Source organism: Ctenopharyngodon idella, chromosome 20 (assembly GCF_019924925.1).
Source record: "Ctenopharyngodon idella isolate HZGC_01 chromosome 20, HZGC01, whole genome shotgun sequence".
NCBI lineage: Eukaryota > Metazoa > Chordata > Actinopteri > Cypriniformes > Xenocyprididae > Ctenopharyngodon > Ctenopharyngodon idella.
In genome coordinates, this window is record NC_067239.1 from 93393 (window position 1) to 106139 (window position 12747).

The 12747-nt window shown below is 35.8% G+C and overlaps 1 protein-coding gene across 3 annotated transcripts in view; it reads right to left on the reverse strand.

Moving 5' to 3' along the window:
- map3k5 (mitogen-activated protein kinase kinase kinase 5) overlaps window positions 1-12747 on the reverse strand; it is a 35729-nt gene that overhangs the window by 7454 nt on the left and 15528 nt on the right. For all 3 annotated transcript variants that reach the window (XM_051876244.1, XM_051876247.1, XM_051876246.1), the window contains 15 exons: window positions 10895-11001; window positions 8928-9098; window positions 8640-8752; window positions 7054-7213; window positions 6177-6330; window positions 5906-6013; window positions 5377-5429; window positions 3839-3934; window positions 3099-3180; window positions 2823-2956; window positions 2277-2404; window positions 2060-2196; window positions 1873-1978; window positions 1545-1702; window positions 840-1020 (listed from right to left, as the gene is read on the reverse strand). In XM_051876244.1, coding sequence (XP_051732204.1) covers window positions 840-1020; window positions 1545-1702; window positions 1873-1978; window positions 2060-2196; window positions 2277-2404; window positions 2823-2956; window positions 3099-3180; window positions 3839-3934; window positions 5377-5429; window positions 5906-6013; window positions 6177-6330; window positions 7054-7213; window positions 8640-8752; window positions 8928-9098; window positions 10895-11001 — 1888 coding nt within the window. The remainder of the gene's footprint in view (window positions 1-839; window positions 1021-1544; window positions 1703-1872; window positions 1979-2059; window positions 2197-2276; window positions 2405-2822; window positions 2957-3098; window positions 3181-3838; window positions 3935-5376; window positions 5430-5905; window positions 6014-6176; window positions 6331-7053; window positions 7214-8639; window positions 8753-8927; window positions 9099-10894; window positions 11002-12747) is intronic.

Below are 12747 nucleotides of genomic sequence, written 5' to 3' on the forward strand. Positions count from 1 at the left end.
AATTCCTTGTGTTTTTGCACACACTTGGAGAATAAAGCTCATTCTGATTCTGAAACTTTTTCTTTCTCAATCAAAGGGCAGTGAAAGAAGGGAGCTCGACCTAAAATGATCTGTCCACCTCCGGAGGTCAAAAATTCAATGAGCTATTGTACTTCATGTCTGAACGCAGCTCAAACCCCTGCTGTGTGCTTTCAGTGAAACAATAAACATTAAATGGGCATTATGAATGTAAATAGGTAAAATTTACTTAATCGACACATTCGACAATACAATACACAAGACTGGGTAACAGGGCTGAAAGTAAGATTGCAGATTCTGGCCTAGCTAGTTGGGACCAAATAATAATATATTAATTAGTATATATTAAATATAATTCAATCTTCATTTTGGTAATTCATTTATTCATAAATTCTGTAATTTGGAAATTAATATTTACTTGTTTTCCCATCAAGTTATCCAAATAATGCTACTTCTTGGGTGTAACAATTTTAAGTAGGGTAACATTTCCTAATTAAGTGGTTACTGAGCTTGCTTTTTATATATATATATATATATATATATATATATATACACAATGTACTTATATCAAAATAGATCACTATTTATTATTTTAATTGTTGGATTCAGTCTAATCCTCTGTGGCGGAACAGTCTAAAACTCTAAACTCACCATTTTAAAGGAGTGGGTGAAGAAAACACATTTTTTAAAGCACTTTTTTTTCATGCGATGATGTTTTTGTTTAATAATAGTTTAATGTAACACATAACAGTTTCCTATTAGTTCCATAATTCATGGTACCAGTTGAATTTATTGCATGTCCATATGTCACACAAACACACCTGTGAAATTGTTGCTCTTCGATCGTTTTTTGCGTGATGTAACAGTGAGGAATTCGTGGGTGAGCAGATCATTGGCCGTCGCTCGGCTGTCCGGATCAGGCTCAAAGCAGCGCAGGATAAACGCTTTAGCTTCAGAGGACATCGAGTCAGGAATCTCCGGATGGATTTTAAACATCCCGACCTACACAAATATACCAGCACAACCATAACAGAGCACTTCCAAAACTCTTCCCAACATCGAAGACAATATTTTCATGTTTTCATGTTATCTGTACGTTTTTCTAAGCCATGCAGAGTCGATTACAATGTTATTCTAAATACAAAATCTGTGTAAAAACCTGTTTAGTTTTCTTTTTAGTTTTAAATGGATATCAACCACTATTTACTGATAAGCCTGTGCTGCAAATCAAATGCTTCTTTTGACAATTAAAAAGGTTATTTAGTGAAATGGTACAAATTATTCTAGAGTTCATCATAAAATAGTAATGAAAGGTTGATCACCCATTTATCATGTGATTTCATGGTAGGCTGTAGATTCATCCTAGAAGTTTGAAAATCATTTGAAAACTACTAAAGGCCAAACTGCATTCAAATTAAATTTATGTTTAACAAAGTAAGAAACTAAAAGAAAACAGTGTGGATTTAGTGTAAAAACCTGTGTGTTAAATTTACTACACATTCAGGATAATCCGCAGCGATACTGACCTTGAACATCGCTGCTTGCGGTTCTCCCAGCTCATAGAAGGGCGGTTTCCCAGTGGCCATTTCTATAATGGTGCAGCCCAGGGACCAGATGTCTGCTGGCTTACCGTACCCACGCGGCCCTTTATCTATTATTTCAGGGGCCATGTACTGTAATGTACCTGAAATATACCACCAGCATGGAAAATATGAGTAATAAGTAATATTAACTGCTGAATATATATAAGATACTGTAAGATACTAATCAAAAGCCAGCAGACCAAATCTGCTGAAACAGCAGTGTCCTTCAGTGTTACAGAAGCAACATCAAATACAAAAGAAACAGTCGTACCAGTGAAGGTTTCGGTGCAGGGGTTTATCCCAGCCAGACGTTTGGACGTTCCAAAATCAGAGATCTTCAAAACTCCACTGTAGGTGTTTATCAAGACATTATCCCCCTGTATGACATGAAAGAATTACATCAATCATTTCTGGCATTTCACAATCCCATAGAAATATTAAGATAAAAGGTTTCTTACCTTAATGTCTCTGTGAACTATCTGGTTGTCATGCAGGTATTTGAGACCCTCCAGAATCTGTTTGGTGTAGAAACCGATGGTTGGCTCGTTGTTTTTTAGAGGACCCCACTTTGACCTGAGCAATGCTGACAGACTGCCTGCGATTCACAGAAAAACACATTCTTTCACATTCTACACCAGATGAATGTTGGCCTAAAGTGCACTATAAAGGTCTCACCTCCAGGCACCTGCTCCATGAAGATCTTGATGAAGCCGTTCTCGCTGATGGAGCCGAGGTACTGAACGATGTTCTTGTGCTTGAGGTGTTTATGCAGGGCGATTTCTTCATGCAGAGGCTGTGAATATCTGCCAACACACAGACGTCATATCAGATAAACTGTTGCTGTGGATCACATGCATTTTTACATCTGCTTAATCATACTGCACATTCATTTATATCATATATAAATGTATATTTATATAATGTCATTGTGTTCATAGAATGATGTGCAGGGAAATATGGGACAAATTGCGTCCTATATTGATTCTAAAATTTCCCAAATTTCACACAGTGGGTAACATCCCTGAATGAAGTTTAGTGTGTTATGTTATGTGTAGTATGTTATTTTCATTTTCATTTTTAGTTAAAATAGAAATAAAGTTCATCAAGCTGTGCAACGAGAAATGTTCCTATAGTTATAGTATTCAATGATGGTCAAAATTGTCAAAAATACTATACTGCAATGACAGGCATTCCTATCCAAAAGGAATTAGATTTCCTCACCTACTGTCCCGTTCAGGAATCTCTTTAATGGCCAAGCGCACCTGGTTACTGAGGTCACGACCAGCATAGACGACCCCAAACGTGCCTTTACCCAGAACCACCCTCTCTCCATGCTCATCGTACTCATAATCATACTGCAGACACACAAAAATTCACGTGTGGTCTTATCTCCCTGTTGCTTAATACTATATATAACAAATGTATACAATTATTATAAAATATACTGCATATTTCAAGAACCATTAATTAAGGTGAATTTCTGGATTATTATTTTACCTCTAAAGCCTCTGATTCACACTCTGTGTCTTCTGAGCCTTTCCAGGCCTCCTCAGTGAGAGCGTTTACCAGATCACAGAACCTGCACATCATCATCATACATATTAATAACAATAGTTTGTTTCAATTTTTTATGTTTCTGTTGGTGGTGGCACATGAAATGCTAAAGAGACACCTTTTTCACCACACCGTTGGTAAATTGGTAATTTTTGGGGGATTTACTAGATGATGCACCTCATGCTTGCAATATAGACAATGAAGTAAAAACCCAATATACGGTGCAAGCGACAAACCAAAACTAGAATGCTCCCATTATAATCAGCATGACCTACAAATAATATCAATATTTGTTGATATTAACGGGAGCATTCGCAAGAACACAGACAGTTAATGAACTGCAGAGATCAAACAATCGCATAATTGCAAACTGCAAATCTGCTGTTATTTTCACCACAGCTGGAGACATTTTATTCATTGCATGAGTTTGTATTCTCTTTTTCCTGACTCCTTCTGACTGACAGGAAACAATCGTCTGTTTTTAAACAAACAGCCAATGTCTGATAATTGCTTTTAGCAGTAGATACAATGATTGGCCGGTACAGTGTGCATTGCTAGTTTCTAAAATAATTTTAGTAGACAATCAAATGTGCTGTTTCTGTCTTTAGTTTGTCTATGGTATTGTAAGGAAGAATGAATGAAATGTGGGAAAAGAAGGAGTTTGCAAACACGCGTATACATACGTTTTGCAGTGCAACTCTGTGCAGAAATAGATTTGAAAATCTTCTGCGTTGTTCACCACATACAGGAAGCAGCTGCGCTCATCACATTTGGAGATGCTGAATGTTCAACAAAAACAAGTAAAAAAAAAAAAAAAAAAAAACACTACTTTGACTTTAAATGCTTTACATACCCATAGATTTTCTATGGGGTTAAGGTCAGGCGAGTTTGCTGGCCAATTAAGAACAGGGATACCATGGTCCTTAAACCAGGTACTGGTATCTTTGAGACTGTGTGCAGGTGCCAAGTCCTGTTGGAAAATGAAATCTGCATCTCCATAAAGTTGGTCAGCAGCAGGAAGCATGAAGTGCTCTAAAACTTTCTGGTATACGGCTGCGTTGACCTTGGACCTCAGAAAACACAGTGGACCAACACCAGCAGATGACATGGCACCCCAAACCATCACTGACTGTGGAAACTTTACACTGGACCTCAAGCAACGTGGATTGTGTGCCTCTCCTCTCTTCCTCCAGACTCTGAGACCCTGATTTCCAAAGGAAATGCAAAATTTACTTTCATCAGAGAACATACCTTTGGATCACTCAGCAGCAGTCCAGTCCTTTTTGTCTTTAGCCCAGGCGAGATGCTTCTGACGCTGTCTGTTGTTCAAGAGTGGCTTGACACAAGGAATGCGACAGCTGAAACCCATGTCTTGCATACGTCTGTGCGTAGTGGTTCTTGAAGCACTGACTCCAGCTGCAGTCCACTCTTTGTGAATCTCCCCCACATTTTTGAATGGGTTTTGTTTCACAATCCTCTCCAGGGTGCGGTTATCCCTATTGCTTGTACACTTTTTTCTACCACATCTTTTCCTTCCCTTCGCCTCTCTATTAATGTGCTTGGACACAGAGCTCTGTGAACAGCCAGCCTCTTTTGCAATGACCTTTTGTGTCTTGCCCTCCTTGTGCAAGGTGTCAATGGTCGTCTTTTGGACAACTGTCAAGTCAGCAGTCTTCCCCATGATTGTGTAGCCTACAGAACTAGACTGAGAGACCATTTAAAGGCCTTTGCAGGTGTTTTGAGTTAATTAGCTGATTAGAGTGTGGCACCAGGTGTCTTCAAAATTGAACCTTTTCACAATATTCTAATTTTCTGAGATACTGAATTTGGGATTTTCCTTAGTTGTCAGTTATAATCATCAAAATTAAAAGAAATAAACATTTGAAATATATCAGTCTGTGTGTAATGAATGAATATAATATACAAGTTTCACTTTTTGAATGGAATTAGTGAAATAAATCAACTTTTTGATGATATTCTAATTATATGACCAGCACCTGTACATACATACATACATAATATATATATATATACTGGATGTTGACCAATACAGTGTTCTGCTGTTAAACACACAATACACAATATAGTTACAGCTACAGTTGATCGTTGCACAACAGAGGTCACTCGTGTCATGTCAGGACTACACCTGCTAGTGGAAGGACGTCACTTCATGAATTTTCTCACTGTTTATTTAAGCTGTATTAGGGAAGACATCATTTACCTCACTCCTCGTACTGATGCTGCGCTGAAGTTCCACTCATGGATCCCTTTATTCTGAGACAGAGAGAGGAAGAGATTTTTTACCTAGAAAGCACTAAATTAATCAAAATATTTTTCAAGTTTAATAACCACATTAGGCCATATCATGATTCCTGTTTTTCCATCCCCAAATTTAAGAACTAAAATGATAATTAAGACTTTTGTTATACCATTTAAGATGTTTAATGGTTTTTGCGACCTTAAATTTGATCAAACTGAATTTATTTTAAGGCTTTCAAGAACCCGCAGAGAGCCTGTAGATACAGAAAATATTAGAAGGACTAGAACACGACTCTAGAAAGATTTAGCTATGATTTTAGACTGGACATACAGCACAATGGCTTTAACCAATGCTTGGATATTCAAATAACATATTAATGCTTACATCAATACAGTAATGTTGAAGGATTTAGAGAATTAATACAGTCAACAAATTAAAAAAGAAATTATGAATTTAAGAACAAATGGGTAAATAGTAAATTATTTCTTACTTTGTCATCAGAGGTCACGTGCCAGATAGATAACGTGTTTTCTTCCGCATCCTTGTTTATCGAGAGGTAAGATGGCTGGTACACTTTAGTGGGTTCCAATATCAACACCTGCACACACCAAAAACAAGCAAAATAAATTATATATATATATATATATATATATATATATATTGTACTTTAATGGCTCTCTCAAAATAAAAGTTTTTTGGTGTACATGTAAACGTAATGTGACAATGCAGTGTAATGGTCAGTGTGTTAAGAGGGTTCATACAGGAAAACGGACGGACGTCACATCCTTTTGGGTGGACTCCACAATAAAGTCCATCCAGAAGTCCACAAGCTCTTGTTTAGCAGCCTGTGGATCGGTGCTTGGTTTCGTAAAGTGCTTATAGATGAGGATGGTCTCAACAAGAGAGCGAAGGTACCTGAAATACACATAAAGCACAAACAACTTAATGAATGAACTGTAAAAGACTACAACTATGACTCACTTTTGACAGACTACAAACTACATTCTTACATTTTCTGAAGCACTTGCCTCTTCAAAACTGGACCAGCCCTAAGTTTGAATACTGTATATCGACTCACTTTTCTCCTAGAATTTAATTGAGTCAAAGTTTTGTTTTATTTGCCCATTTAATAATTGTCGGTGAAAATCAAAAGTACTAAAAACTTAAAAACAAAACAAAAACAGAAAAGAAAAAAACAAAACAAAACAAAACAAAACAAAACAAAACAAAAAAACCCGTTTTGACCAATGAATGACCTTTCCATGATTCTTCTAGTTGTTTGTGATGTCTGGATGATTTTAAATCATTTTATAAAGATTGCAAGAAGCAAATATTTTAATGATAAACAACTGGGAAAATTTATGTAATATTGGTAATGTTATCATACTTACGATACTATCTGTAATTTATTTTCTTGACTTTTTTATGACTTAATAAAAAACTTAATAATTTCAATGAAAATTTTTAATAATATCCATGACCTGGAAATCATAGTTTTAAAAATCCCTGAACACTGTTTTTTGTTTAAATTCCTAAAGTATGAGGAATAATATTAGTGATGCCTTTGCAAACACTAATAATTATTTGTTCATATTATTTTAAACATTAATTGTGTAAAACATGAATGTGTGCACATACCAAACGGGTGCTTTAATTTTGAAGAGTTTCTCGGAGGCCTGGATCACGCGTGTGTTGTCACAGGCGAGAATACTGGCCCCGAGAAAGAAACCCACGTCCCAATAACTCTGTAATCTATCCAAACTGCCCTTCTTCCCCAGGAGACTGCTCAACTTCACACCTACAAAACACACGGTGCATATATTACATACATACCCTGAAATATACTGATATATGTGAGATGTTAGTCAGAAAAGAGCATGTGTGCAATCTATTTGAGAAAGGAGGGCGCTCTTTATTAATTAGCCAGTATCAAGAGAAGTGTCTTAGAAAATGCCAACATTAATATACAATTTAATATTTGATTTATGCCACATTGTATTTGCACAATTAGGAAAACAAAATGTAGACTAATTTTGTAATTGCAATAAAAATACTAAATTGCAAGAAAAATACTAAGTCTTAAAGACTAAAATATCTCTCAGATGTAATAAATGGCTGGATTTTAAAATAATGTCTGCAGTGTCACATGATCCTTCTGAAATCATTCTAATACGCTTAATTGGTGCTCAATCATCAATTATCATTGGTACTCAATTATTAATGATGGTTCTTGTTATTATCAATGTCAAAAACAGTTTGTGTTGCTTAATATTTTTGTGGAAATCAAGATGCTTCTTTTCAGGATTCTTTGATGAATAGAAAGTTCAAAAGAACAGCATTTATTTGAAATATAAATCTTTTGTAACATTATAAATGTCTTTACTGTCACTTTTGATCAATTTAATGCATCCTTGATGAATAAAAGTATTATAATTATTATTATTATTATTATTTTTTAAGTCTTACTGACCCCAAACTTTTGAATGGTAATGGACCACTGTTTCAACAAAAAAAATGAAACAGCAAAAACTGTTTTTAACATTGATAATAATCATAAATGTTTCTTGATCATCAAATCATCATATTAGAATGATTTCTGAAGGATCATGTGACACTGAAGACTGGAGTAATGATGCTGAAAATTCAGCTTTGATCACAGGAATAAATTACACTTTACTATATATTCACATAGAAAACAGCTGATTTACATTGGAATAATATTTCACTGATTTTACAAAAACATAAATCTTAATTATTCCATACTTTTATAATACATGTATACACTTATGAATAGATTAGTCTAATTCTGCAAACATTCTGAGGTTCATTAAATCATTACAAATAAAAAAAACAAAATATTCATCCTCAACATAATCAACAGAAACACTCCCAAATCTTGTGGAAAGCCTTCCCAGAAGAGTGGAAGCTGTTATAGCTGTAAAGTGGGACCAACTCCACATTAATGTCTATGTGTTTAGAATGTGAGGTCATTACAGTCCCTGTTGGTGTAATGGTCAGGTGTCCCAATACTTTTGTCTATATAGTGTATGTTGGTCTTGCACAATCGCTATATTGTCACAATTCATTTCAATTCAAGAAATATCAGGTCAGTAGTACTTTCTACGATAGCAGACATCAATAGTGAAAATAATAAAGTTTGCTCAACCACTTATGTAGGAGTGGTTGACTACATGTGGCTCATCCAAACTGTCAATCAAACTCACCTACTTTACGCAGCTCAAAGGAGGATTCGAACTGATGTCCTGCGGCCAATAGCAGCACTGCATAGTTAATGCCAGAGTGCAGCGTGGGCTCCGATTCAAAACCTTTTCTAAACCTGACGTTGGAGAGAAAGACAATGTCATTGCAAGGATGTCTGTTACTATGGCCACTTTATAGGTCAATCTCACAAAAACTGTCAATAATGTCACCAAAAAAAAAGTTAACCATCCTACATTTGCTGTGAAATGTGACTCAAATTTTTTCCGTGAGATTCTCACTCATGTCCTCACCAGTGTATGCCTTGATTTCTGCTATCTGTGTCGGTGAAATGAGAGTCCAGGAACATATCCTTGTAGATTCGCCCTACCAGGCAATAAATATCAGATGCCACCTGCTCATCGGAGTTCACCAATGGCAACATAATGTCCAGAGCCTTCTGTCTGTCTCCGGGCAGATTTCTCCTGCAGAGACAGACCAAAAGAGACTGTGAAAAACAGAAATGACTGAAAAAAAGGTTTCAGGAAAGATTTGTGTACATTTTTCTTTTAAAGGTTCCACATTATGCCCATTTTACAAGATGTAATTTAAGTCTCAGGTGTTCCCAGAATGTGTCTGTGAAGTTTCAGCTTAAAATACCTCATAGATCATTTATAAATCCACGTTGTAAACACCCATTTCTGACTACAGTCAAGAACAGGCTGTTTTTGCGCATGTGCCTTTAAATGCAAATGAGCTGCTGTGCCCCGCCCCCTCTCTCTGATCACAGTTCCCGCCTCAATCAGATTCTCTACCAAATATTAACAAGACATCTGCTTGGTTTTGATTATCATCTATAATCGCGATCACTCTCACGGATAGCATAGTTCTTCTTTCATCATTAAAGTTTATTATTTCCACGTGTTTTAAAGCTATATCAGGTTAAACATCTAATGGATCTTTTTTTGAGCGCACTTATACACAGACAGCTGGCTGTCAGACTTCAAGTCTTGTGAATAACTTCTCTTTCACATTTTTTTGTTTTTTTATTAAACTGTCAAAGTTTATGTGAACTGTCAGCTCACATAAACAGTCAGTTATGTCTGTTAACGTAAATAGCAGGCAACGTTACAGAAATTGTATGTGTATATTAGATCTGTGGCACATTCCCTTCACAAATAAAATGAATCCACTGCGTTCAGCGGCTCAGATGTCAGTAAATGAAGACTGTTATGTTCACTCTTACATCCAACAACAAAACATCTCAATTACTTACCAGACGTTGTTGTCGCTACAGCTGCTCGAGCGCGGAGAAAATGTCAGCCAGCGTACAGCTCGCTGAGGGCGGAAACTATGGTAATGCAGGACTGTCAGTCAGCGGTCGTGGGCGGGGCATGAGGAATGTGACGTCACATTACTCAGAGAATCAAAACGGCTTGTCTAATGAGACTGCTTTGGTTTAATGGGGATTTTAAAAAAAGTAGTGGGTGGATTTTTATCATTGTAGGATGATTGTGTTCACACACTGCCAACACACACACACCTTACAAAAGTGGATTTAGCATAATAGGTGACCTTTAAAATACTTTCTCCTATCCAAGTGTAATATAGACAGTCAACAATAAGTAAGCCTTTTATTGGTTGATTTGACCAAACGTGTAAAACACTGACCCTGTGCTGCTTTCAGGACATTGCATGATACAGCAACACTCAACCACTGGCTCAAGGGGACAGGACCATGTTTTCATCAAATATCTTATCAATGGATTTTAGGATTCAACTTCTAATCCTAAAATCCTTTTCCAATTTTAATTTTACTCAACCAAGTGCAATGTCATAAAAAAACAAGTGATGTAAACTGGATTGAAATTTGTCGTAACAAGCAGCGGATGCAGCAAGCAACAAACAACAGGACTTTTGCTTGGATGTTATTTCTAAGTAGCAAAGAGATATTAGAATAATTTCTGAAGGATCATGTGACACTGAAGACTGGAGTAATGATGCTGAAAATTTGATCACAGGAATAAATTACACTTCACTATATATTAAAATCTTTATTTTAAATGGCCTTGGTGAGCAGAAGAGACTTCTACCAAGAACATTTAAAAATCTTACTGACCCAAAACTTTTTAACTGTAGTGTATTAAACATCAAACATTCTGATTATGTAGTAAACTTTCATTTAAACTTTCAGTGTGAAGAGAAATTAATTTTGTTAACATATGCGGTGAACTCATCACGTTTTCACCTAATTAGGGCACATTAAGATGATTAGTCTCACCTGTTAAGGGCAAAGGCATAGTGGAACTTTATATGAGGATGAGCCACGGGGTCAAAGGTCGGTAGCTTTTCCAGTGTTTCAACTAACTTCACAATGGATTCGTAATCCTACAGACAGACAAATAACCACAAAAAGAAAGAAAAAAAAAAAAAAAAAAAACAGTTTACGGAAAATTGATATTTATTATACAATATTACAAACTGTGAGGATTCAGAATGCAAAGCTGCGCTGATAATGGTGAAACATCATGGTTGAAAGAAAGAAAAAATATTTAACAATAAATAAACAATGGATCCAATGTTTTCCTGTAAGATTCCCACCCCTAACCACCAGCACATTTTATTATATTACCCTCATATTTACAACACATGAAAAATGAAACGAGAGAAAATATAAATGAATAATTCTGTAGTAAAAGTGCATTTAGTTTCTTTGTATATATTGTTTTTTTATACTAAACCTTTAGTAAATAATTAAAAACACAATGTTCAGAGACAAAGACTCTGGCATGTTAAATTGATTTGCTTCATAATTCATTCAAATAAAAGCATTGAAATATTCATGATATTCTCCTGAGTTAGAGTTAGAACCAACTGAACATGGTGTCAGTAATCATCACAAAAACATACTCAATTCATTAGACCTTCGGCACGTTTTCTTTCACGAAATAAAGTTTAATGTATTACACTATCATTTTCACAACGCAGTCCATCACTAAGTCATGATGTTTGATTCATGAACAAACCGTTCTTTTGATCTGTTTATGTTAGCAAATTGGACTGAATAATTAATTAATGAATCAGTCTTTTGGTCATGCCCAATTATTAAAACATGTTTAAGTACGTAAACCGTCATGATGTCTAGTGATAACGTAATGAGATGAAGTAAAAGAACCAAGGAATCAAGTTGAAACATGAACAATTCATTTGAACAAACTCTTCAAAAGAACTGGATCGCCATAGTAAGTCAAACTTCCCAATACTAAAACAAAGCTGCAAAAACAAGTCAAAAACCTTAATGATTATAACATCATAATTATATGACCACCCACATTTTTACATCAACACCTACCAAGTATTCTGTAACATGACCCAAACATGTTGGCACGCAGAGATTAGCCAAATGTTAAAGAGGTTACTTACATACACGTATATGAATGTACTTAAAAGTACATTAAAAACACCACCTGTTTAATTTTGAGGCTCAAAGAGACGGTGGAAAATGATAATGAAATTAAAGAAACAATGACTAACATTGTAAGTGGACATGAGGGAAAATGCTATGAAAGTGTAGAGTATGGCCTATTTAATAAGACAGGGAAAAAATGGAGGAGTTGAAGGTCACAGAATGTTAGGAAACTACATAACGGTCATTTATCATACTTCTAAAGTAAATTACTGCCAAGGTGTGTCAGAGTTATAGCATCGCATTTATGACTTCCTGTTCTCTTTTTCATTTTTAACAGCACAGGCACTAACAGTCCCAATGATATTAGGATCCTCTCTTTGAACACATTAATAATTCTGTACTGCACTGATCTGTACACAACTCCAACATCCAAAAACAACAGTCCTTTTACTGTTCTACATTTTGCTAGCCAATTAACTTTTTTAGAAAAGCCTCCATTCGGTAGCAGCTCTACCAGACATGAAGAGGCGGCAGCGAGCGTAAAGCTCAGGGACACACCAGTCTCTTCCGACATTTACTACACAGTCAAACTCCAGCTCTACACCTCACCTTCATGTCATCAGGGGAAATCCATGGGAACAATAGGAACAACTTTTCTTGGGCGTAACAAACTGAAAATGCCAGAACTAACGTTATTTGACATTTATATTATGCAGAGCAAATCA